The 27,679-nt window shown below is 40.1% G+C and overlaps 4 protein-coding genes and 1 long non-coding RNA gene across 6 annotated transcripts; 3 read left to right on the plus strand and 2 right to left on the minus strand.

Moving 5' to 3' along the window:
- Positions 1-1,154: 1,154 nt before the first annotated feature.
- LOC5563939 lies at positions 1,155-2,245 on the minus strand. The gene is made up of 2 exons (XM_001648208.2): positions 1,508-2,245; positions 1,155-1,427 (listed from the first exon to the last, which is right to left on the minus strand). The coding sequence occupies exons 1-2, from the start codon at positions 2,213-2,215 to the stop codon at positions 1,257-1,259; spliced, it is 879 nt and encodes a 292-aa protein (XP_001648258.1). The 5' UTR covers positions 2,216-2,245; the 3' UTR covers positions 1,155-1,256.
- A 1,630-nt stretch (positions 2,246-3,875) lies between these two features.
- Positions 3,876-4,915, plus strand: LOC110675454. Its single transcript, XM_021840541.1, has 2 exons — positions 3,876-4,583; positions 4,643-4,915. The coding sequence occupies exons 1-2, from the start codon at positions 3,927-3,929 to the stop codon at positions 4,838-4,840; spliced, it is 855 nt and encodes a 284-aa protein (XP_021696233.1). The 5' UTR covers positions 3,876-3,926; the 3' UTR covers positions 4,841-4,915.
- Positions 4,916-17,957: 13,042 nt separating this feature from the next.
- LOC110675455 lies at positions 17,958-18,979 on the minus strand. The gene is made up of 2 exons (XM_021840542.1): positions 18,338-18,979; positions 17,958-18,261 (listed from the first exon to the last, which is right to left on the minus strand). Exons 1-2 carry the CDS (start codon positions 18,752-18,754, stop codon positions 18,091-18,093), a joined length of 588 nt encoding a protein of 195 aa, XP_021696234.1. The 5' UTR covers positions 18,755-18,979; the 3' UTR covers positions 17,958-18,090.
- Positions 18,980-19,620: 641 nt separating this feature from the next.
- Positions 19,621-20,662, plus strand: LOC5563942. Its single transcript, XM_001648207.2, has 2 exons — positions 19,621-20,341; positions 20,401-20,662. Exons 1-2 carry the CDS (start codon positions 19,685-19,687, stop codon positions 20,596-20,598), a joined length of 855 nt encoding a protein of 284 aa, XP_001648257.1. The 5' UTR covers positions 19,621-19,684; the 3' UTR covers positions 20,599-20,662.
- A 6,268-nt stretch (positions 20,663-26,930) lies between these two features.
- On the plus strand, positions 26,931-27,679 carry LOC110676723. Of its 2 annotated transcripts, XR_002500655.1 has the most exons (3): positions 27,033-27,198; positions 27,254-27,420; positions 27,477-27,679. It is a non-coding gene; the product is annotated as an uncharacterized LOC110676723 (long non-coding RNA). The 2 variants fall into 2 exon arrangements; XR_002500654.1 differs by having other exon boundaries at positions 26,931-27,198; positions 27,254-27,679.

The raw sequence follows: 27,679 nt of genomic DNA on the forward strand, positions 1-27,679 counted from the left end.
GGTCATTCTAGACAAAGGGAATATACGGAGGATTTGCATTCGGTTATTGACGTTTACAGAAACGACATTCGGTGGATTGACACTCGGCGAAAAGGAGCACAACTAATCGTGTTAAAAATTCTAATCATTGCTTATTAATTAACAATTGGACGCTTGGAGAACCGACGGTCGAATGTCAAAAGTAAAGTTATATAATTGTAACCAAATTTAGCCAGTTCTGCCAAGACAAGCTGCAAAGATAAGTTGAAAGAACAGCTTATTTTTAAATGAAGGGTGAATCATCTATAAATGCAAATATATGAAGATGGTGCATATTGACATGATCAAGTATGAAGATATCTTAGACTCCTCTTCGATGCTTAGGTATTTTGAAGGAAGAACATCCCCTGTCCATTATCGTCACAAAATACTGACCTGAATGACCGCAAAACGGTTAAAGGACGTTATGAAAAGGCGAGAAATAGAAAAATAATATTCCGGTAAACGTTTCTTCCGGGTAATGGTTTTCCGGTAAAGGATTCATTCCGGTTAATGGTTTTCCGGGTAATGGTCTTCCGGTAAATTGCATTCCGGGTAATGGCTTTCCGGGTAATGTCGGAGAACCGCCAGTTCATCTGTTTCGCTGACGACGTGGACATTGTCGGAAAAACGTTCCAGCTTGTTGCTGAGCAGTATTTCCTACTGAAACGCGAAGCAGAAAGGGTTGGATTGAAGGTAAATACGTCGAAGACGAAATATCTGCTGACTCAAGGAACCGAGCCCGATAGAGCTCTCTTTGGCAGACGTGTGATGATCGATGGAGATAAGTTCGAAATGGTGGACGAATTTGTCTACCTCGAAGCATTGGTAAAGTCGGATAACAACTGCAGCAGAGAAATTTGATGACGTATCATTGCCAAAAGTCGTGTTTACTATGGACTCCACAAGACTTTGCGGTCTGGTAAGCTTCACTTCCGTACCAAGTAAGTAAGGGTAATTTGCCAATTGTTGAATGATAATTTAATTCGCCAAATTTTGAACTGTCCGTTCTTTTCTAAAGGATGTCTAACAATTGGCTATACACCAAACAAAATAATCAAAATATTTAAATTTCAGATTATCAATCAGCTTTGACCCATCTTCATTCCATGAAGATGAGAAAAGAAACATTTTTTAAAATCAAGTAAAACAATTGCCAGTTGATTAATTTATTTGCAATCCACAAAAAAAAGGATGATGTTATCACAATATCACCTAGTTGCTGACCTATCCGCGCTTTACAGGCAGTTCTGGAAGCTTTCCACCACCTTGGTGATGCGATCCTTGATGTCCAACTCAGCCAGCTTGGCACAGCGCATTACCCGTTGTTGCACCAAGTACGTCTGGGGATAACGCATGTTGTCAGAAATGTAGTAATTGTACGGCATGTTGCTGACTCTCTGCATGAACTGTTTTGAGAGAGAAAAAAAATATTGGGAATTATTTAATACAAATAGGTAAAGAAAAAATAGAGGGTAAGCACACTTACAGTCGAGAGACACTGAATAGACGGCGAGCCATACATTTGGGACGGATTGTTCAGAACTTCCGGTACAGGGGTATCACAGACGTCCACCACCTTGAGGTAGTTCACAGCACTGGTCAATATTTTTGGGTATTGCGCAGCCATCATTACGCCAATATCGGAGTAGCGGGCCAATTCAGCAGTGAGACAGTCAGTCAAACGGTCCATAGTGATCGGAGCAGTTGTCAACTTAGGTCCGAATTTGGTGGTACAGGTAGCAACCTTGGTCGGGTTGGCACATGGAGGTGCACAGGAGTTGCTCATAGTTTGGACGGCTGTATTAAGAGCAGTCTCGACCTGCAGAGCGCTTGTTTGCACTTCGGTGAAAATTTGACCGATAGACCAATCTTGTATTGGCTGATTTTCCATCATCATCATATGCATATTGTTGATGGTGTTATTGAGACTGGTCAGATCGATTGTGGTGTAGTTCTGGAATCGGTTGTAGTACGACGTGTACAGAGTTACCATGCTTTGGATGAATTGAGTCCATGATGTATGGACGGACTGATCGGCTGTGTTAATCGTGTTGTTCAACTGTTGAATTGCTGCCGTTAGAGTAGTCTTGGAGATGCTGATGGCGCTGTTCACGGTTGTGCTCAGAGTAGAAGACTGGGCATTTAGGCTGCCAAAAAGGCAGAATGCTCCAACGAGAGCGAGGAAGAACTTCATGACTATAGCGACACCACCGTTTGGAAACTAACTGATGATGGAGTTCGGATGACAGTGCAGCTTATATACTTTGGTAAGTGAGAAAAGTCTTAATGAATGCATTGTTTCCGGGCTGGTTGGTGACGTCGGTAATAGGAATATTCATTGGTGGGTGTTACAAAGAGATTCTATCAAAATTAGGCTCATGAGCGTAGTGAGGCATGTTCATTCTGCATTTTGGTATGAATATGATTTCGGTTTTCTATTAAATATCTTGAAGAGCTCGCTCTGCAGGTCATTCTATTTCACGTGGTTTCTAGTTGCAGTACCTCAGATGTTTGAGGTCATTTTTTTTAATAAATAATAGCTCTAAGAAGTGCAAAAAGTTTTATTTAAATTTTCTTGAATAAACGGGACATTGATTTAATAAAATCATTATTGGACTTATTTGTCAGAAAAGTGTGAATTCTCAGAGCTATCGTGTACGACTCGTATTTTTTCAGAAAATAATGTTGAAATGTTGTGTTGGATGTTTGAATATTATATAATATCAATTGTTTTAAAGTAAAATGAAGAGCGATGTTTTAATAAATAAATTTGTCTAAGTTAAATTGAAAAAATCACCCTTTTTTCATTGAAAAAGATTACAACTTTTTAATTGCCTCCAGACAACATGCGAAACATCGCTGGTGACTGAACATGCTCAACAAGGTGACAAAATTAAGGCAACGAAGGTATTTTAGGGCTAATCAAATATAAAAAGGAAACAAAAATTACTATTTCATATTTACCTCCAAGGTCTCAGAAAATTGTTAAGTAAATAGTTTCGCAATGATGACTAAGTGGTCATGACTTGATTTTAAGAACCACATTCGGCACCACCAAATAAGGATGATAGTGTTGTCTTACACAGAGCACCTAGATATAAGAAATAAATGTAATGTTTGGAATGATTTTAATAAAGAATTAAAAAAAACACATTTGGCGTACTTTGACCGATCATTTTTAGTGGAAAATATGTTCCGTATCAGTAGGTGCCGTGAAGAAATGTAAAAATATAATTTGAATAAAATTTCGGTAAAGCCAATTCGTTTCGACAAAATATTATCGGCAAATGGTGCTGTTTTTATGTTTGGATATTGTTAAGGGCTGCATACCGCTTCATAATATGGAAGAGAATGTATTATCCAACCTTCATTCTAAAGAGCATACAATAGAAATGGTGATTGTACTGATTATTCTTGATCCAAGAGTATGATTCCAGGTGAAATCTTCACCAAGATCCTGAATTTTAGCGGATTTCAATAAATCTGGACGAAAATGCCTAGAGACTTGCCCACTGACTACACCGATGTTCAGACTGAACACAGCACAGTTTATTGATGCGGTTTAGGAGAAGATTCAGCAGCAATAATGGTAAAAAATAAAACAAATTAAGAACATTCCTGACGTAAACGGGATTCCCCTCTATTCAGATAACAATTAAAATATTTGTACTCCAATAAAACAATTCCGGTAAAAATAACCCCCAGTTGAATCAACAATATAAACTCTAAACAAAAAAATGCTAAAGCGGTGTCCTTCTCAAATTGCGTCATTCACTATCTGCCAACGATTTTTGTCCCTGTTCAATAGTTTTCATTGACAACGAGCTTTCTTTAAATACCCATGGCATCGTAACCTTTCGATATCATTCCCTATTAGGTGTTTCTGCAGACCAGCGAACGCAACAATGAAGCTTTGGTTGACCGTAGTTTGTGTGCTGGGCTTCCTCAGCGGAGGTGTCTTCACCATGTACACCTCCATCTCAATCGGATCGCAAGGCCTGAACTCGATTTCAGCGTCCCTGAAAAGCATTGGAACCGTAATGAACGCTTTCTACAAGAACCTCAACAACGCCCGCAATAAAGTGATTCCGAAACTCGACAGCCTTGCAGAATACGTGAACGCCACCTACAAATCACTGAACGATTCCTATGGCGCCACTCAGCCCAACATGGTGAACGTGATGTCCAACTTGGAGTGGTTCTCTCGGCAGTTCTACTACGGTGAACAGCAGGTCAACTGGGCCATTGGTAACGATTTGTCCCATTTGAACTACGAACTGCAGCAAACCATGGACCAGATGATGCAAAACTACAACAACTTGCTCAACTCGTACGCCTACCAACAAAATTCGGAAGCCTGTGCCGTTCAGTATGCTAGCGTTGTTGCCAGTGTCCCCGACCAGTTGGCTAAGTTCGGAACATGCCTGCAGACCGAAGTGGATACGGTCCCCACTGTCGTCGCTCCTCTGCAAGAGATCTTGAATCTGGTGAAGAGTGATTTCGTTTCTCTGACCAAACAACTGAAAATCTGCGCTACAACCTCCACCAACTGCATCAATGAGGTAATTTTGATCATTCAATTACCATATTCTAACTAACAAATTACCTGTTTCACTTGCAGTACTTCAACAACATCTACATGGAGATCAACAACATCAACATGGAACTGTACATGGCTTCGAGCCTGCTGCAATTCTACCAATATGACGCCATGTATCGCAACCAGCTGTGCGGAGAGTTGGTCAAGTACAATGTCCAGGATATTACGAATACCTTGATGCAACAGTTCTCCCAATGTATGTATCCTCCAATGCCTTAAAGTAAAAAAATAGTAGACAAGTTATTCAAGCAACAAATATGTAGAAATAAATGAACGGCAATTTTTCGTAAGTCATTCAAGCGTGTTTTTTTTAATCTCTTTTACTCGCCCGCAAGTTCTTATAGAACCCGTAGTTTCCCAACTTTCTCAGATGATGCGCTTTCATATTTCACGGCGACATAATTATAAGCGGCCAGCTAGGAACCAAAGTAGGGTAAGTGACCCAATAGTTGTGAGTGCTTCTATAGTTGCGATAGCACGGTGCCCCGACGGACCGTTGTTATACAAAAAAAAATGTCCATAAGATCTGAGTACAGGGCTCAATTCCCGTAGTCCAGATAGCCGTAGCGGTAAACGCGCAGCTATTCAGCATGACCATGCTGAGGGTCGTGGGTTTGAATCCCACTGGTCGAGGATCTTGTCGTAAAGAAAATTTTCTCGATTCCCAGGGCATAGAGTATCTTCGTACCTGCCACACGATATACACATGCAAAAATGGTCAATCGGCAAGAAAAGCTCTTAGTTAGTAACTGTGGAAGTGCTCATAAGAACACTAAATCTGAGAAGCAGGCTTTGTCCCAGTTAGGACGTAACGCCAGAAAGAAGACGAAGAAGAAGAAGGGCTTGATTCCAGGGTTATTCTGCACATCTGGGCCAATTTTTGAAAAATCCCTAGGAGGAATCTCGAGAAATCTTGATTTGAAGTTTTTGGCTAAAAATGTAAATATAAACTAGATATTAAAATTACGCAAAAGCACTGAAAAAATTTACAACATCTACAAGCTCAAAAAGTTTGCCAAACGGTTCTCAACACCGTTGTTATAATTAGAAATATTTACAATTGATTCAACTTACCGGACTGGCTTGAGTATGTTTTTACATGGCTCAAACCAGTAAGCTTATTTTAATAGAATGAAATCTAAGACATAAATTTCAATATTGTATTGATGTTATGTTCGATAAACGTGAATCATTCATTCCTGAATATTATTTATTTACTGCTTGTTTTTCGGCTTTCACACTATGTGACCAGCCCACTTAAGTATGCCGTATTTATTTTGCCTAATATAATTTGTTTCTTTGCACATCTAGTACTACTATTTATATTTACGTCTAGTTTTCCACCGAGTATTGCCCTCGGTATTTTACGTAAAAATTATCCTGCTCTGCATTCTCAGCTACAACAGAATTTAACTACACGGGAAACATGATTGTCATATGTCACAAGTGTTCGAGGATTAACAAAGTCTTTAACAACTTCAAAGAAATCCCAAATAAGTACTACTCAATTATCAACATTACTAGGAATTCCATTCTCTATGTGTCCAGCCATTTACTTCGGTTTAATAGTTTTAATCGTCAATCTGTTTATTGATTTCTAGGTCGCGTTCGACTCAGTTACGAAAATATAGATGTGTTAGGTAATATCATAAAGTTAAAAAAATGGTAGTATCTTAACACGAACAGGGAAAGCTGATTGTATTGTCATGTGCGTTTGAAATGCAAATATCAAATGCGGGAACACTAAATGCGGTAGGATTTTTCATCCAGGAAGGCGAAGTCAAAGATCGTTTTTCTTTGCTAGGATGGCGAAAATATGCATTAGAAGTATGTACAACATTTTGGCGACGATTAATTTTGAAGAATTCAGAGCAAGTCCTTCCTTAGCCGAGTGGTTGGAGTCTGCGGCTACAAAGCAAAGCCATGCTGAAGGTGTCTGGGTTCGATTCCCAGTCGGTCCTGGATCTTTTCGTAATAGGAAAATTACTTGACTTCCCTGGGCATAGAGTATCATCGTACCTGCCACACGATATACGAATGCGAAAATGGCAACTTAGGCAAAGAAAGCTCTCAGTTAATACCTGTGGAAGTGCTCATAAGAACACTAAGCTGAAAAGCAGGCTGTGTCTCAGTGAGGACGTAATGCCAAGAAGAAAATGAAGAACCGGCAAGTCAGTTTATATGCACCACTTATTCAATGCAATCAAAGCGGTTGTAGGGGAACATGGTCCAAGACGCACTGATGGGGTAAAATGGCCCACGTCATTAAATCATTCCTAGATCGTTTCAATTTGTATTCTTTACCAAACGAAGTTAAAATATGTTTAGCTAAGAGTTGCCGCCACAACCCTACATAAACTTATAGATTTTTCCTCAATTTTCCGGTGAAATTCAACATTTTTCCCTTTTTTGCCTAAACATTAAGGTTTTCCGATGATTTCATAAAGGAATAAGCGTTTCCATACCACAGAGCAAACTCATGGAGAAACATGGTTGCTAACTAGTAGTTCTCCATACTAAATGGCATTCTACCCCATCCATTTGGTCATTTTGAACCACCCCCATTTTTCAACCAACTTTTCTACACTATTTAAACCCGTTAAAAAACTCAAATTTGGGAAATGTTTTTATGATGGAAGCTAGCAAATATTGTAAAGTTACTGTTAGGACTTCGAATGGCGTTAAAATGTGGATCTCATTAGGAGAAAACGACACAAATCCTTAAAGTGGCATTTTGGACCATTTTGCCCTAATACTATCGACCGCAAAGAGCTCGTTTGGAACACACAAAGCACTTCAACAAGACGATGGTCCCGCGTCCTGTTCAACATCGTGCTAGAAGGTGTTACGAAACGGGCGGGAAAACATGCGAAGCACGTTTTTTGAAAAATCCTGGCAGCTCATCTGTTTTGCTGACGACGTAGATATTGTCGGGAGAATGTTCCAGAAGGTTGGTGAGCAATATAACAAACTGTGATGTAGCAGGAATGGTTAGGTTGAAGATTAATACGTCGAAGACTAAATATCTGTTAGTTGGAAAAATCAGAGCTTCGGTAGAGCTAGCATTGGCAGAATTATGACGATCGCGGAAATGAGTTCGATGTGGCGGATGAATCTTTGTAACTCGAATCATTGGTAACGTCAGATAAGAACTGCAGCAAAGAAATTCGAAGGCGTTTTATGGCCGGAAGTAGTGCTTACTATCAGAGGCGTCGCGTGGCCTAATTATCAACCTGTGCACTTCTAACTTATGTCGTTTTTGAACCTAGGTTGGAATTGGCGCAACCTGTTCTGAACCACAGTTTCAACCCCAACCCGATTCAAGTTCGACTGAACTACAATTTGCTTGACGTTGGTTTATTTATGTGTTGATAACCAACCCAGTTCCTAAAAACGGAAACAACATTAGTGTCATTTTATATATGTCATTATTACATACCATTTTTTTCTAAGGTAATAAAATGTATAATCAATCTTTACTAAACTTCGTTTTCAAATATAATTTTTTTTGTAGTCTTTCAGTTGATTAAAAACATTTATGATTGCAGATGCTATTCGGGTTGTTTAGTTTTATTTTTTCTATTTTTCAATTTCAACGATTAGTCATCATTATGGGGAAATTGTAAAATTGCATATGAAATAATTCAAATTATGCGGGTCATCAGTTTCGATTTATAAAGCACTGGATTCTAACTAATATTGCAATATAGAGTTAGTGATCATAACCCACATATTTTTACATAGAATTAGATCGTTCGCTTCGTGTACTTGGTGCACGCATCAAGAAAATTGCTCGCTTTTAAACCACATCACAAGCGTTATACTGACTATGACGGTACGGAGGGCACGACCGCTTTTGAATTCATTTTCTGATTGTCTTCTGATTGACCATCACAAGTACCACCGCGCTAATACTGTATGCTGGAAGCGAGGTTCTTAACCAGTATTGTACAAAAAAATCAGGGGGGGGGGGTTGTGTACAAGACACGACCGCATGACGTTAACTACGTCAAGTGATTTTCTGCATTTGAATTTAAGTCGATTGTCATAGTTGCAGCCTTCCTTTAGTTCAAACTCTAACATAATATCGTAACGGTCGCAACATTATAGATTTTCAATTGACACCCAGTATATTGCCGTAAGACGTAGTTAACGTCAATATATTGCATTTCAACGGCAGCAGCGTCCTCGGAAACATCCTCAAATTGCCGTATTGTCAATTATTCGTAATAAATCAATTATTGTATGATGCTATGAGATGAATTAAGAGATTATAGCAAGTATGTGGTAAACACATTAGGGAATATTACATAATTAACTCTTTAAAACACATTTGTTGGCTCTGAAAAGAGCCGATTAAATTGTTGAATTTGCGTAACACGGACACATTTTGACGGTGCACTGGTTGCGTCCTCCTCGCTCGATGAGATTTGCGGTGCGGATGACGATGTGCGCTTCAACAAGCGGCTTTGGTCGATTTTCTTCAGCCATTTCGTACAAATTTGCCGCCGCTTGGTGATCAACAGCTTGCCTCTGGTAGCGAGGAGCTGAGCAGGTTTGGAGGAGCTCTTACCAGATCGAAAGCGAAAACAGAATGGAACCGAATTCAACGAAGGAGGGATGCTTTATACCCTTAGAATAGCAGGTGATGCTCCTCCTTTCAAATTCTTCGTTTTCTTATCTAGGAAATAGGCATTATGAAACTGATGTCTAAGTAAGGGATGTACAAGATTAGCATTATGCTGTTATTGCATCCCGACAGCACTGCAGCAGCGTCCTCGGAAACATCCTCAAATTGCCGTATAGTCAATTATTCGTAATAAATCAATTATTGTATGATGCTATGAGATGAATTAAGAGATTATAGCAAGTATGTGGTAAACACATTAGGGAATATTACACAAATAACTCTTTAAAACACATTTGTTGGCTCTGAAAAGGGCCGATTGAATTGTTGAATTTGCGTAACACGGACACATTTTGACGGCGCACTGGTTGCAATCCTCCTCGCCCGGTGAGATTTTCGGTGCTGATGACGATGTGCGCTTCAACAAACGGCTTTGGTCGATTTTCTTCAGCCATCTCGTACAAACTTGCCGCCGCTTGGTGATCAACAGCTTGCCTCTGGTAGCGAGGAGCTGAGCAGGTTTGGAGGAGCTCTTACCAGATCGAAAGCGAAAACAGAATGGAACCGAATTCAACGAAGGAGGGATGCTTTATACCCTTAGAATAGCAGGTGATGCTCCTCCTTTCAAATTCTTCGTTTTCTTATCTAGGAAATAGGCATTATGAAACTGATGTCTAAGTAAGGGATGTACAAGATTAGCATTATACTGTTATTGCATCCCGACAGCACTGCAGCAGCGTCCTCGGAAACATCCTCAAATTGCCGTATAGTCAATTATTCGTAATAAATCAATTATTGTATGATGCTATGAGATGAATTAAGAGATTATAGCAAGTATGTGGTAAACACATTAGGGAATATTACACAAATAACTCTTTAAAACACATTTGTTGGCTCTGAAAAGGGCCGATTGAATTGTTGAATTTGCGTAACACGGACACATTTTGACGGCGCACTGGTTGCAATCCTCCTCGCCCGGTGAGATTTTCGGTGCTGATGACGATGTGCGCTTCAACAAACGGCTTTGGTCGATTTTCTTCAGCCACCTCGTACAAACTTACCTTTGCGCCCTGATTCCTGCAGCGCCAATTGTGGAAGCGCGAGTCCATTATGCAATCTTGAGCGATTTCATAATCCAGACGCTGGATTTTCCGCCGCTTGATCGCCTTGTGCCTCTGGAAGCGAGGAGCTGACGGAGCACTGGTGGAAATCCTCCTCGCCCGATGAGGTTTGCGGTGACGATGACGATGGGCGCTTCAACAAGCGGCTTCAGTCGCGGCGGCGTGTTGTTGTTCCATTCGCGTTCCATTGAAAACTGAGCTGAGAATGCGAAAGGCACTCGAGACTTGTTCACAGTCTGACGACAAAAAAAAGAATGAGCGAAGAAGCAGGAATCGGTCTGCTTTTATAGTGCGAAGCGGAACGCAAAAGAAGCGTGGAAAACTGCTTGCACGTGATTGGTTGCGTAAGAAAGGGGTCAACATTTTCCAAATTTTCAATAGTTTATTGTCGATATTCAGTAGTTTTCTCCATTCGAGGAAATTGTTGTATACATTTCCGACCGATTGGTGGGAAAATTTTGAAAATCTATCGATAAATGACTAAGTTATTAGCGTTCAAAATCTTTCATAATTTCGTGACGGTCGCAAAATTTTAGATTTTCAATTGACACCCAGTATATTGCCGTAAGACGTAGTTAACGTCAAAAAACGCGCGGGCCCTGAGTCTCAAACTTACAGAAACTTCTTACCGTCAGCAGTCTAAAAAATCACCAGTACTCCACACCACAAGCGAGGTGATGTTGAAAGCGCGAAGGAAAAAAGAGAGCAAGCAAAATGGACCTCTCTCGTGGATTGATTTGTCTCTTGTTTCCCCACCGCACGCTCGCACAGATTGATGTGGCAAGACTGTGCACCGGCCAGAGTTGACGCTTTGGCTACTTACACACTGGCATTTGTAGTGCAAAAAACATTCTACCACATATACAGAATTGTGTGTACGACGAAAGGCAACGCGTCTCCCGATGAGAGTGCACACGTTGGGTTTCATCGTCACAGCAGCAACGTGTAGCGTGGAACAAAGTGTTGCGTAGCATGCATCGCATTGAGCGCGTAGGGAAAATTAGGGCACAGATCTCGCGCCGCACCAAACAGCTTTTGCATTTAATTTGAATAGCAAATATATAACAACAAATATTTTGAAAGGTGAAAATTGCGATGATCAATGATAAAGATAATTGAAATAGGCTAAATTTTATTGAGAGAATTAAAGAATCATACTTCAATAATAGTAGAAATTGTAGGTTGTTATGATGAACGATTTGCCACCTGTGCAGTGCACATGTTGCACATGTGGACGCGACGCCTCTGCTTACTATAGACTCCACAAGACCTTACGGTCTGGTAAACTTCACCTCCGTACTAAGTATACCATATGCAAGTCGCTGATAAATCAGTAGTAGTGGACAATGCTCGTATAAGACCTGCAAGCGCTAGGAGTTATTACTTAGGACAATCTTTGGTGGAGCATATGCAGACTGCGTATGGAAAATAAGAATGAACCACGAACTTGTGCAACTCTATGGTGGAATCTATGACATTTGGTCGAATGACATTTGGTCGAATGACTTTTGGTCGAATGACATTTAGTCGAAAGTACATGTGGTCGAATGGACATTTCGTCGAATGGACATTTGGTCGAAAAGAATTTAATTCCCTTAAGAAGAATATGACATTTGGTCGAACGGACATTTGGTCGAATATTTCGTCGAATAGGATTTTTTCAGATTACTTACAGAGTGATATTTTGATTTAAAACACAGCGTGTTTTAAATTGAAAGCGTGTATGGTAGGTGCTATTACTGGGAGTTGTATATGAGTGATTCCAAGCAACAGCACCAAAATTTGGTAAATTTTTTAATTCATTTTTTTCTATTAAGCTGAAACTTTGCACAGTTTTCCAGTTCCATCTAAATCGTCATTTTCCGATATCAAATCTTCAAGTTGAGTCACGACTAACTTTTCAAAAGGGTGTATGTGAAAATGGTTCAAAAATATTCAAAAAGCTGCACAGCAAAAACGGTTCGTTCGATTGTTAGACAACTAAAGAAACAAAGTTAGACAACTAAATAAAGATTCCAAAAAAAATACACACAGTAAAAAAAAATTTTTTGCATTAAAAAACATAATTTTTGTCACAAAAACTCAAATATCTCAAAACCCTATCGGAATACCAACGTAATTTTTTGAGGGAAAACGGTCCATTATATTAGCTATCTACCATAATCTATGGTAAACCAATAAACAAAAACTTATGACATTTCAAACATGTCACAATTTTCACATTTAGTAGAAAAAAATTTTTTTTTCGGTGTAAATTATTACGGGAACCGCAGCTTGTTGCTGATTTTATTGTTAAGGGCCTTGCGTGAATTAAACAAGTCGTTTTCATGTATTCATTAGTATTATGTATATTATATGTATAAATATTATGTATATGTATAAATATTATATGTATATGTATATATGTATAAATTAAAATGAATTAACAGATTACACGAAAATAAATTATTTTTTTTACCAGGATATTTATTTTTAGAGTATGATCGATGAGTTTCTAAATGTTATATATAAACTTTAAAAGTTTTGGATTTGGGTATGCGTTATGAGATCATTAAAACATTTTATTAATACTTATTTATTTATTTATTGTTATTCAATTTTTTTACAATATCGAACACTTTTGCATCATTATCAGTACAGTTCGAGTATAGTTTTGTTTTCCATTTATTTTCTGACAATGGAATGAAACAGTGAAATTTTTGGGTTCCTTGGATCGTTTTCGCGTTATTATATTGCTCGCTGAGCTCTGATGCCGTTAATTCGTACTCTTCAGTAGTAGTAAAACAAAATGATAATTTTGTTAAATCTTCTTCTTTTCTGCGATTCGCGCAATCAAATAGTTCTTTGGCTAAACTTGCTCTTGTGGCCATGCGCTTTATGGTTCCTCCTTTGCCATGTGACGTAGCAAAGAAATGCCATTCTGCATCAATTCCGTACTTTGATTTAAATTGACATAGGCTCGAAAAATTCTTACGGTTTTTGTACTGCGATGCTGCTCCATCAGACATGAAATATATCTTTCTGATTTCTTTATCCTTATCAACGCGTAAAAAGTTAATCATTTTGGCAATGAACAAATTTACAGATACTGAGTCGTGTCTTAAATCTTCGGAAATTACAATAAAACTAAAATGTTCAATTTGCGTACTTCCATTGAAATAAATAACGAATGGATGAATTGTAGCTTGTTGTACGTTCCAGTGATGGGACTGCACTTCATCTTGCAATACAAAGCTATAGTTTTCAGAAAAATCACAAATGACTAAAAATTCACCATCTTGTAATGTATTTTTCGTATTTTTTAAAAAGCGGGATTGCTCTGTTTTAATAAAGTCGTGAGGAATTAAACTTTCTAATTTCAAGCAAAAAAATGACACAAACTCATCTACAGGTTTTACAACAGTTTCTAGGTCACACCTATCCGTGGTCACCCATTGCTCAAATGATAACTGATCAATATAATGTTCTTCAAACTCAGCGAATAAAGTATTTTCCAATGATCAATCCGAACAAGATCGTAGATAGCAATTTGATGTTGTATTTTCACACAAAAGACTACCAGTTAACATTTTAATATCCTTTGATAAATTGATTCTTTTCAAACTATGTAAGATTAGGTTAATATTTTCGTGTGTTGTGCACACACAAACATTATGTGTTCCTGAATTGGATAGAAGCTTGCATTGCCTTGGACGAAGGCTTGCAAATGAGGAAAAACCTACCTTAATATTTTCGTTAATTTCCTTGAAGCGTGTATACGCTTCTTTCAAAGTAGTCATCATTAATCGTTTTTGGATTGCTTGACGCTTTCCATCTTTTTTTACAGATACATTATCTTTTTGGCCAGGCATAGCTCTACTTACTTCATCGTCTTCAAAATATTGAATTATTTTTTCTTTTGTCTCATCTGTTAATGAAGTACTCGACCTAGCATTTTTGGTTGCAAGACAGTTATTTTTGAATTGTTTTGCCTCTTTTGCTGTATTTCTATTGGTTTTGAACTCATCAATGGCGCCTTGAATAGACCACGAGCTTGGCAGCATCGACAAAATCAATAATTTTTCTTTCCTTGTCGTGGCTAGATTCGAGAACCTTTCCTTCATATTCATAATTACCTCATCGTAGTCTGTATTTTCCACATCCTCAGGTCCTAATTTGAAGAGGTTTCTTCGTACAGCTTCGTTGATTTCACGGTATTTTTTCTCGGGATAATTGACGTAACCCATCTTCGTCCATTTAATCGGAGTCACTTTTATTCCAGCTATCCCTTCGTTGAAGCGTTCGATGTTGACCTTCTGGATGCACTCATCTTCTGATTGATTTGTTGAAACAGATGTCGCTGATGGTACCGTGGCAAGACTATCTGCACTTGGTACTTCTGGTAACTCCTCAGTTGTTGTCGGTGCATCTAGTAATTCCTCAGTTGTTGTTGTTTTCGAACTTCCTGCAACCTGATCCACCGATGATGTACAGATTGCCCGTTTGTCAACGTTTAAACGGCAGGACGTACAAATGCGTAAATTTGTATTCAATGTAGACATTGGAGCATAACCAGCCGCTTTCAGTTTATCTATGGTGCTTTCGGTGAGATTTCGTAGCTCTTTCGAACACTTTTTTCTGCAAACGGCCTGCAACAGTTGAGAAAGCGACTACTCATGTTGCTCGTTAGATTTTAATAAACAAAATCACTTTTAAGTTTTTACTGACTAGTTTGGTGTCGTTTGCTTGACTGAAGAAAAATTTTACAATTAAATCTTTTATAACCATAGTGGTAGTATATTTTTAGCTTTTTCGTGAGTATGTTCATGGTATGTACCTATCATGTTTTTGATGTTGTTGAAGTTACTCGCTTTCTCCCAAATATGATTAACAAAGTCTATTCTCTACCAAGGCGGGTCTATACCCAGGTGTAATCAGATTTTAACTTTGTGGAGAAAACCAGCGCCGAGAAAACCGACCTGCTTTACGTATACTAGATCACCTGGGTATAGACCCGCCTTGTTCTCTACGAGGTAAACTTTTTGCAGGTAAACTAGTCGTATACCTGTATAGAAAACTTTTTTTGTAGCTTTTGTCTTCAATATTAGATTTCTTATAGGTTTCTTTTATCAAAAGGTTTCAACACTATTGAGAGAATTTTTCTTCAGTTACGTACAATAAAAAATATGACACTATCAAGACTTTAGATCACAACACTGGATCGCGTCTAACTTTCAAATAGATGCTATAATAGTTATGAATAATTAAATAAAATATCATGAAAACAACTTGTTAACCTCATGTGGTACCCTTAACAAAAAATTCAGCAACAAACTGCGGTCCTAAAAAAAATTAACAATGAAAAAAAAAAATTCACTGAAATATTTGAAATGTCATAACTTTTTTGTTTATTGGCTTACCATCACCAAATTTTTATGGTAGATAGCTAATATAATGGACCGTTTTCCCTCAAAAAATTACGTTGGTATTCCGATAGGGTTTTGAGATATTTGAGTTTTTGTGACAAAAATTATGTTTTTTAATGCAAAAAAAATTTTTTTTTTACTGTGTGTATTTTTTTTTGGAATCTTTATTTAGTTGGCTAACTTTGTTTCTTTAGTTGTCTAACAATCGAACGAACCGTTTTTGCTGTGCAGCTTTTTGAATATTTTTGAACCATTTTCACATACACCCTTTTGAAAAGTTAGCCGTGACTCAACTTGAAGATTTGATATCGGAAAATGACGATTTAGATGGAACTGAAAAACTGTGCAAAGTTTCAGATATTTTTGAAATGGTCGTTCAGAATCGACTTGCATGCCTCCGTGGAATCCCTCATATGCTAGAACAACATGATAAAGTGCAAGGAATCTACATTGGTATAATCTTATTGCTTCTTCTTCTTTCTGGCGTTACGTCCCCACTGGGACAGAGCCTGCTTCTCAGCTTCTCAGTGTTCTTATGAGCACTTCCACAGTTATTAACTGAGAGCTTACTATGCCAACGACCATTTTTGCATGTGTATATCGTGTGGCAGGTATGAAGATACTTTATGCCATGGGAAGTCGAGAAAATTTCCAACCCGAAAAGATCCTCGACCGGTGGGATTTCAATCCACGACCCTCAGCTTGGTCTTGCTGAATAGCTGCGCGTTTACCGCTACGGCTATCTGGGCCCCTCATCTGGGAATCTCATTGCTTATTTTCTCATTGTTGTTGATTTGTCAGATAGGCCCTTATCGCGAATCCCTCTAGATATGATGATGTTCTGACAAATTTGTTTTACCCCTTTCACGATATCCTATTGTTGTTTTTTATGTCTTGTCAACTACGTATTGTGATTAAATAAATATGATTTTCTTGACCATTTCTTGCAAGAATTTCCCACGCATCGAGGAAGTCGATTAGTTTTCTTTTCAGGTACATTGTCCCCATTAATATAAATTCTTAATGAGATTTTCTGACATTTAGCTGATGCATTTCCCAACTGATGTTAACTATGAGCTCTATAGTTAACACAAACTTTCAATAAGTTTTGGTCGCGCTGTTGTTATGTAGGATTCAAACCAACACTTGTCGTGCACATGTCGTGATGTTGTAGTATTCCATATTCAAGTAGTAGCGGAGTATTCACATCAGCAGCCATTGAAATATATTTCAACAATCTCGCCGTTAAATGAGAAGATGTCTGACTCATTGGCTTTAAAAGCCGGCTGTCCTTATTGGACAATCATTTCATCCTTAATAACATTTCCACGAGTTCTCCAGATGCCCGACCTGTGCCATCAAATTCTTGCACTCGATCGACCGCACGACGACTGGAAGGTTAATATGCATTATTTTTTTGTATTGATTTGTTGGTCAATCAAAAAATGTGTCAGATATTGTTTTGATCTGATAATATCTTAACAAGATATTGTTCAGTACTTTCTTTTATCTCTTATCTCCAACAAACCAATAGCTGATTATGATCGTCAGTAATTACTTTAGAACTACCTTCTTTTCCAAAGTTGCCATTTTCGCATTCAAATATCGTGTGGCAGGTATCTATGCCCAGGGAAGTCAAGAAAATTTCCATTACGAAAAGATCCTGGACTGACCAGCAATTGAACTCAGATACTTTCAGCATGGCTTTGCTTTGTAGCCGCGGACTCTAACCACTCGGCTAAGTAAGGCCCCTGAGAAATAATTTGTTAGATGCTTTTCTCCATACAAATATTTTTCACGTTACCTTTTAGCAATTTTTCGTGCATAGACACTAGCGCATATGTTTTACTATGTAACTTTTTTTGTATGAATATTTTTTGAATTTTGTATGAGTTGTAACATTATGAGGACACCCACCAACCCCCTTCAGCGATATGAAATTTGTGAATAAACCCCTATATTGCAGTGCACACTGCGCCCTTCCCCAAAATCTACCTGCTTTCAACACACTTCCATAAAATTTCCAATAATACAGTTGCAAAACTTTATGCGAGGAAATCGAAGCACCTGCATGTCTGACTACACTAATCACAAATTTAAGGAATAAATACTACCTATAGTCAATGCTTACAAAAAGCTTCCGGCGCCAATTGTTCGCGTTCGATGGAAAAAAGTTATGGGTGTAAAATTTACTACAAATAATAATTTTATTAGCCTTTCGAAAAAATCACCACGTCGCTCACATTAAGTTAACGGTTCAACGACTTTTCGAAATTCAAATCATTCTGTCACCTGCTGATTGCCACGCCTTTCGGTTTACAAGCAGTTCTGGAAGCTTTCCACCACCTTGGTGATGCGATCCTTGATGTCCAGTTCAACCAGCTTGGCACAGCGTTGTACCCGTTGTTGCACCAAGTACGTCTGGGGATAACGCATGCTGTCGACTGTGTAGACGTTGAGTGGCATGCTGCTGATTCTTTGGATGTACTGTTGTATGAAAATAAAACATATTTTAAATTAGCTTATGTAAGGCGGGAAAACTGAAGTAGGTAAGACCACTTACATTCGATAGGCATTGAATGGATGGTGAGTAATACACAGATGGGTTGTTCAGAACATCCGCTGGTGGAGTGTCGCATACGTCCACCACCTTGAGGTAGTTCACAGCACTGGTCAGCACGTTGGTGTATTGTGAAGCCATGTTGGCACCAATATCGGAGTAGCGGGCCAGTTCAGCGGTCACACAGTCAGTCAGACGATCGATAGTGATCGGAGAAGCTGATAGCTTAGGTCCGAATTTAGTGGTACAGGTGGCGACCTTGGTGGGGTTGGCACAGGGAGGTGCACAGGAGTTGCTCATGGTTTGAACGGCTGTATTAAGAGCAGTCTCGACCTGCAGAGCGCTTGCTTGCACATCGGTGAAAATCTGAGTGGTGGACCAATCTTGAATTGGCTGTGCAGGGCTCAGGTTGTTTTGCATATTGGCGATGGCATAACTGAGGCCACTCAAATCGGTGGAAGTGTAGTTCTGGAAGCGGTTGTAGTACGTCGTGTACAGAGCAGCCACGTTCTGGGTGAATTGGGTCCATGCTGTATGAACGGACTGATCGGCGGTGTTGATCGTGTTGTTCAACTGCTGAATTGCTGCCGCTAGACTGGTCTTGGAAACGTTGATAGCGCTATTGACGGTGGTGCTGAGGGTAGAAGATCACTTGATCAAATAATACAGCAATTTACTAGTAGACTCCAATCACTCATCACCACATCATCTCACATCAGAATATACACCAAAACTTATAGAAATAAGCGTTTTGGATCCCGAGCAGGTACAAATAACTAGCACATATCTATGCATACCATATTTTAGTATTATACTATATTTAGGTACTGTATTCTGCAGAAATTTTCTCCTACTCGGGTTGCTTTATCATATCCAATAATACTGCAATATTTTTTATCTGGATTTTTATTTGCATATTAATGTCAAATTCCTAGCGTTTTTGATTTTATATGGCATTTTTATAGAACTTCTGAGAAACCAATTCAAATGCTCCAAAATACAGCGCAATTGATTCGAATTGATATTGAATAGAAAACATCTTTGTTCTTCAACAACACGTCCGGTCGTGAATGGGATTCCCCTTCGTTCAAATAATACAAAATATCTTTGTTCCAAAATGGCATATCCCAATAAAGCACTTAAAACGGACGACACCTGTAATAACAAATGCAAATTCTTCAGTATCCTTACAAATTTGCGTCATTCACTATCTGCCAACGCGGGAAAACCTCCTTCAATAAATCGCATTGTTCACCAACTTGCTTTAAATACTCATGGCATCGCAATCTTTCAATATTATTCCCCATTAGGTGTTTCTAGTATCTCCACTGCAGATCAGCGAACGCAACAATGAAGCTTTGGTTGACCGTAGTTTGTGTGCTGGGCTTCCTCAGCGGAGGTGTCTTCACCATGTACACCTCCATCTCAATCGGATCGCAAGGCCTGAACTCGATTTCAGCGTCCCTGAAAAGCATTGGAACCGTTATGAACGCTTTCTACAAGAACCTCAACAACGCCCGCAACAAAGTGATTCCGAAACTCGACAGCCTTGCAGAATACGTGAACGCCACCTACAAATCACTGAACGATTCGTACGGCGCCACTCAGCCCAGCATGGTTAACGTGATGTACAACTTGGAGTGGTTCTCTCGGCAGTTCTACTACGGTGAACAGCAGGTCAACTCGGCCATTGGCAACGACTTGTCCCATTTGAACTACGAACTGCAACAAACCATGGACCAGATGATGCAAAACTACAACAACTTGCTCAACTCCTACGCCTACCAACAAAATTCGGAAGCCTGTGCAGTTCAGTATGCTAGCGTTGTTACCAGTGTCCCCGACCAGTTGGCTAAGTTCGGAACATGCCTGCAGACCGAAGTGGATACGGTCCCCACTGTCGTTGCTCCTCTGCAAGAGATCTTGAATTTGGTGAAGAGTGATTTCGTTTCTCTGACCAAACAATTGAAAATCTGCGCTACAACCTCCACCAACTGTATCAATGAGGTAATATTGATCATTCAATAACCATATCCCAATTAACCAATCACCTGTTTCTCTTGCAGTACTTCAACAACATCTACATGGAGATCAACAACATCAACATGGAACTGTACATGGCTTCGAGCCTGCTGCAATTCTACCAATATGACGCCATGTATCGCAACCAGCTGTGCGGAGAGTTGGTCAAGTACAATGTCCAGGATATCACGATGAACTTGATGCAACAGTTCTCCCAATGCATGTACCCTCCAATGCCTTAAAGTTAAAAAAATAGGAGAAACGTTATTCAAGCAATAAACATGTAAAAATATGTGACCATTTAAACGGTAATTTTTCATTGAATTAACCTATCGGTATAAAATGACATAATAATTATAACAGTCTACTGGATCTATACACTATTATTTATTTACTTAGTGTTACATCAATTAATTTGATAAAACCTCGTTAACGATGTTACGCCAATTTACTCGGTCTATAGTTGTGTCTCTCCAACTTCGATTTTGGCCCACGTTCTCCAGATCTTGCTGCACCTGATCAAGCCACCTCGCTCGCTGTGCTCCCCGCCTTCTCGTGCCAACCGGATTCGACGCGAACACCATCTTTGCAGGATTGTTGTCCGGTAGTCTTGCAACATGCCCTGCCCAGCTCACCATTCCGGCTTTCGCAAACTTCTGGATACTGGGTTCGCCGTAGAGCCTAGCGAGCTCGTGGTTCATTCTCCGCCACCACACACCGTTCTCCTGCACTCCGCCAAAGATCGTCCTAAGCCCCCTTCGTTCGAACACTTCAAGTGCTTGCAGGTCCTCTTCCAGCATGGTCCATGCTTCATGTCCATAGAGGACCACCGGTCTTATAAGCGTTTTGTACATGGTACATTTGATGCTGGGGTGAATCTTTCTCGATCGGAGCTTCTCCTGGAGCCCATAGTAGGCGCGACTTCCACTGATGATGCGTCTCTGTATTTCACGACTAACGTTGTTATCAGCCGTTAACATGGATCCGAGGTAGACGAACTCGTGAACCACCTCAAAAGTATCCCCGTCTATCGTAACACTGCTTCCCAGGCGGGCTATGTCGCGCTCGGTTCCGCCTATCAGCATGTACTTTGTTTTTGACGCATTCACCACCAGGCCGACTTTTGTCGCTTCACGTTTTAGGCGGGTGTACAGATCTGCCACCGTTCCAAATGTTCTGCCGACAATATTCATATCATCCGCGAAATTGGCTGGATCTAACTCGGAAAAATCGTAACTCGGTTGTTGCCGGCTCTCCGCATGACACCTTCTAGCGCGATGTTGAACAGCAGGCACGAAAATCCATCACCCTATCGAAGTCCCCGTCGGGACTCGAACGAACTGGAATGTTCGTCCGTAATCTTCACGCTATTCTGCACACCGTCCATCGTTGCTCTTATTAGTCTTGTGCGCTTCCCAAGAAAGCTGTACTCGTCCATGATTTTCCATAGCTCTTCGCGGTCGATGCAATCATATGCCGCTTTGAAATCGATGAACAGGTGATGCGTTGGGACTTGGTATTCACGGCATTTCTGGAGGATTTGCCGTACAGTGAAGATTTGGTCCGTTGTCGAGCGGCCGTTGATGAAACCAGCTTGATAACTTCTCTCAAACTTATTTGTTATTGGTGATAGACGACGGAAGATAATCTGGGATAGCACTTTGTAGGCGGCATTCAGGATAGTGATCGCACGATAGTTTCCACATTCCAGTTTGTCGCCCTTCTTGTAGATGGGGCATATGACCTCTTGCTTCCACTCCTCCGGCAGCTGTACCGTTTCCCAGATTCTGACAATCAGCCGGTGCAGGCAGGCGGCTAACCTCTCCGGGCCCATTTTGATGAATTCAGCTCCAATACCATCCTTACCAGCGGCCTTGTTATTCTTGAGCTGGTTGATGGCATCCTTAACTGCCCTCAATGTGGGGGCTTCATCCGCCCTGCTGACGTAGTCACTTCCTCCGCTCTCGTGACCCTCGGCGCCTGTGTTCTCCGTGAAATTCAGGTGTTCATCGTAGTGCTGCTTCCACCTTTCAATAACCTCACGTTCGTCCGTCAAGATGCTTCCGTCCTTATCCCTACACATTTCGGCTCGCGGCACGAAGCCTTTTCTTGTGAACGATGCAGCTGTTCCATTTCTTCACATTCCGTTTCTACCAGGCGGCGCTTTTTGTCCCGGAATAGGCGGGTTTGCTGCTTTTGTTTTCTTTTATATCGCTCCACGTTTTGCGCGTTCCTTGCTGCAGCATTGCAGCCCGTGCTGCATCCTTCTCCTCCAACATCTACCTGCAAATTTTGCAGGTAGATTGCTGCCCGTATGCGGCAGAGACGTTCGGTTGGGCCAGTTGCGCTAGGTTATACCGAGGCGGGCGTCGATACCGTACATTGTTGATGACGGATAGTTTTTGGCGCAGTTTCACCACCACTAGATAGTGGTCAGAGTCAATGTTAGCGCCACGATAGGTTCTGACGTCGGCAATATCGGAGAAGTGCCGTCCCTCGATCAAAACGTGGTCGATTTGTGATTCCGTCTGCAGTGGTGATCTCCAGGTGTATCAATACGGGAGGCTGTGCTGGAAATAGGTGCTGCGAATGGTCATGTTCTTGGAGGCGGCGTCGTAGGCCGTTCTCGTTCGTCAGCCGGTGGGCGCTGAACTTTCCAATCGTCGGTCTAAACTCATCCTCCTGGCCAACCTGAGCGTTCAAATCTCCTATGATGATCTTGACGTTGTGGCTTGGGCAGCGGTCGTACTCGCGTTCAAGCTGCGCGTAAAATGCGTCCTTGTCATCATCAGTGCTTCCGGAGTGAGGGCTATACACGTTCATAATGCGGGAGTTGCAGAACCGGCCTTTGAGCCTCAACTTGCACATTCTTTTGTTGATCGGCTATAAAAGCTGTTCCCAGCTCACGTGTGTTGCCGCAGCTCTGGTAGATGGTATGATTATCTCTAAACGTTTGCACCATCGAACCTGTCCAGCACACCTCCTGCAGCGCTACGATGTCGAAACCGCGGATCTTCAGTACATCGGAGAGTATGCGTGTGCTTCCGATGAAGTTGAGAGATTTGCAGTTCCACGTACCGAGTTTCCAATCGCTAGTCCATTTTCGTCGTTGTGGTCTTTGCCGATTGTTCCGGTCCGTGTTCTCTCGTTGACGTTCCTGTGCTGATGTGTTTTTACGGTTGGCTTGCAGGGCCTGACACCAACCCCCTAGATTTCCGGAGGACCATTCCCCCTAAATGTTCGGAAGGCCATTGTGCGCAGTTTAGCTTAGAGTCCTTCTCTGGCACTCGGACGTTGATCAGCCGCCCCTGACATGGGCAACAGGCGCTGTTGTGAGCCGCTCCTTACATGGAGTACAGACGCTTAAGGTTTGCAGAAGCAAGAGCAAAAGCAAACCCCCCCTTCCCTGTCAGCATACGACCAAATTTCCCACCGGGGGTTGGTTACCCGATCTTCCCCAAGGTTACTCGTACCCCGGCCAGTACCACGAGGAGGTAGGAGTTGCTTGGCAAGAGGCTAAGGACCACTCAATGGGGTCTATTATTTCCTGTAGGTACGCGAGGTACCAATGGTACGCCATGCCCAGCCATTTACCGTGCCGGATCTATACACTACCCGTCATAAATACGGACTCACTAATAAAAGTATTGCAACACTCAACTGAATATTGAATCACTCCTCCCCCAAAAGTTTAGCATCACCTCAAAACAGGTAAATTCACATTGCTATTCTCGAGATCCTTACGACTTGCAAAGAAACGATCTTCCGCAAAGTTATTCAGGGGATCAAGGACATCCGAAAATCTAATAGTTCTGTTCGCGATTTTGCCGCTACGTGGCGCTAGTGAGCACTTCAAACTAGCTCTAGCTTGTAAGCCACAAGAGATAGAAAGTTCGGGTCTTCGGCAAAGTTGTTCAGAAAGTAAAGGACATCCGAATAGCAAACCGTTTGGTTCCTAACTAGGTGGCACTAGCACGCATATTTAATTAATTTTATGATACAAAATCTACTTTTTTGAGCCAGATGAGATAGAAAGTTCGGGTCACACGCTAGAGCTAGCTTAAAATGCTCAATTTTACATGCACAACATGCTCACTAGGCCACGTATCGACAAAATTGCGAGCCAAACTATTTGCTTTTCGGATGTCCTTGATCCCCTGAACAACTTTACTGAAGATCGCTTCTTTGCAGGTCGTAAGAATCTCGAGATATAGCAATGTGAATTTACCTGTTTTGAGGTGATGCTAAACTTCTCAGGGTGATTCAATATTCAGCTGACTCAGAAATTCATATTTGAAATGTGATTTGTTATTATTTAGATATCATATTGGAAAGTTACATTATTGTTTAATTGCATTGAAAAAAAACACACACACACTGTATTGTTCAATCTGCACCTCCGTTTCAACCAAAATACAAGTTTTATTGAAAAATTGAGAAATTCTGGGATCCCGGGATTTAGATTTTTATCCCGAATCCCGGGACGTGCAAAATAGTCGGGAAATGGACACTCTAGTCATCATTGAAGATGTTCTCGAAAAGCACAATTTGCAACTTATCATTGCGACCGTTTGGTTGATCTTTCAGTAGAGTTAAAATTTGTAAAAACCATGGCCGAAACTACGAAATTAAAACTGGATCGCCTACACACTAAGCTCATATGGTGAATTTCACCGTTATCTCAACAGCTGAACAGTTCGGTGAAATAAAACACCGTAATTCCGTCGAAATTTTACGGATTCCGGTGATTTTTTACGGAATACTGTAGAAATTTACCGTACTCCGTTAAATTATTTCACCGAACTGTTCAGCTGTTGAGATTTTACAGGAATCCGTAAAATAATTTAAGTGTGTAACAATTCGCACTCTATGAGTTTCTGGAAAGATCCTTAACGATCCGTCTCTCAGAATAGTGTTGAAAAAACTGTTGGTTTCCAGTTAAGATCTTTGCCAGATTTCTCCCTAAAATGTTGATTGTTTTTTTTAGGACTCTTTATGAATTTCGTGCGAAATAACTAGCGAATTATCAAGAGTTCTCATTGGAAATCCAACGGAAATTTCTTTGTGAAACTTCTAGAATGATTTTTTGATTTGTGAAACCATGGTTCAAAGAATCCAAGCGTCATTTTCTTGCGTAATCTTTAATAAATCTCCGAAAAGACTAAGCGGATTTCCAATATATTTTTTTTTTAATTCTAGCAAATCAAAAATAATTTTCTTAGGCCGTTTTTGACATACTTAGTAATTTCCTAGTGAGATCTTGATCAGAGCTAATTTCTTTGACAAACATTGGTGAATTGCTGGCGAGATTGTTGCAGTATTTTCTGGACTTAATAAATAAATGGATGTTTAGAGAGCTCGGTAGATCCTTAAAGGATTCCTGACGAGATGTTTGATGTTATTTTAAGCGACAGTCTGACAAAGAGGGTTCCTACCGTGATTTTTACAAGATTTCAAATAATGACCTTGAGAAAATACTTGTCAGATACCTAGCACTAATATATACTTATACTAATGCTCATACTGCTTATTAGAAGTTTCTTGAGATCGTATATTACAATTCCTCAATATTAGAAATTGAAATAATCATAGTAATCGCTGCCGTTCCGAATATGAGCCATGTTCAGAATTTGAGACAAAATGGAACACAGGAAAATTGTGAAAATTACAAAATGTCCTGATTTTGAATCTTCAGGAGATGGTCACCTTAAATTGGTTTCGTTGTTGTACTTTGACCTGGCACGTCTTGTCTTAGCCAAATCCTTGAATTGGTCCGAAAAATAACGCAGCATAACAAAAATTACTTCTTGCGTCTCTCAAGGATCAAATCATGTATCTATAGTATAATTGGGGTTTCTGAATCCTTCTGATGACTTAAATTTTCATGTTGAATAGAGTTTGTTTTGAATCGCACGATTTAATATCGATTAAAGCCATCCTGCAGTTTTCATACAAAGTTCGCCGTTTCCTCTAAGGCAACATACAATACATTTCCTAATCATCAAACACTAACTTTTAAGCATCGAAAGTACTATGAACTTTGTTGATAACCCAGACAACCAGAATGTACATATAACGAAACCACCTTTTGCATTATGCGATGCTTATATCCCGCATAGAAAAACACAGTTTGTCGTACATTCGAAACAGTAATTTTCTTGTATCTGTTAAGGTCAATGTTTCACAAACAGTAGCTTTCATGTTGGACAATAATAAATTCAAAGCTTTGGATTGTTAAAAATGGTTTGAGTAATCTATATCAAATGGCGACGTTATGTCAAAATGGACGGAAACGGTTGAATTATATAGGGGTTAAGACTAGTGAGAAACGGTGGAGCTATAAGGCCACCATTTGCCGAATTGTTTGCGCTTCTTCTCACGCAAATCACTTACACATGTATTTTTTTACCATATATTACCAATTGAATACATAACAGGAAACCGTTACGAGCAACGTTTATCATACACGCTTACAAAAAATCAATTAGTGGTGTATAAACGTATTGAATGATTTTTCCAAATAACTTGACCGAGCAAGTGCATAATAAGTAAACAATTCTTTATTATTGTTTTTTTTACTGTGGAAAACATGTGAAATAAACACAAACATTGTTTTGTCAATCTTGTCCAGTAAAGGTGTTTAAAAAATTATGTTTTCGAAATTTAAAAACTACACCTGCGTGGTGTTTTTTTTAGCGTGTTCCTAAGTCTGCCAAAAACAAAAACAAAATCTCCTTGGTGCGACGGCCACAAAATTTTCATCTCCAGTTGCTGCTAGTTTTGTGCGACCAAATCTATGGCATTATTCGCATCATCCGGTACCGGATCCAGGATTGCTGCTGGTAAGTAACCTGTTCCAAATCGATGTACAGTGTGACTAAATTTCCTTTTCCAAAGGGTTCGAGATGCTGCCGCTGAACAAGAAAGCAGCTGGAAAATCAACCGGCAAAACATCCAAAGCAGCCGCCACGGAACGATATAAACAACGTTTCCGTCTACAAATCTGCATAGACGACTCGACAGGATAAAATACCGAAATATGGACAGTTCCATTCGCCGCCTAGGTAAGCTACAAATTCGAATGGAAACTGGAAAAGGATCGATAAGTGATACATTTCAGTCTCCGCAACCAGGGATCATTCGGTTTGCAGCTTCAGGATGGATACTTACACGAAGTGTTTTATTTTGTGCAAGGACGGCGTGAAGCTACTGGACAGACAAACTTCTGATTGTCAAGAGTTTTGGTGTATTTATAGTGTTTATATTTCGGGGAATAAAATAAAAGTGTGTTGAGCAATTAATTTATAACGCACAATGAAATAA

Source organism: Aedes aegypti, chromosome 2 (genome assembly GCF_002204515.2).
Source record: "Aedes aegypti strain LVP_AGWG chromosome 2, AaegL5.0 Primary Assembly, whole genome shotgun sequence".
NCBI lineage: Eukaryota > Metazoa > Arthropoda > Insecta > Diptera > Culicidae > Aedes > Aedes aegypti.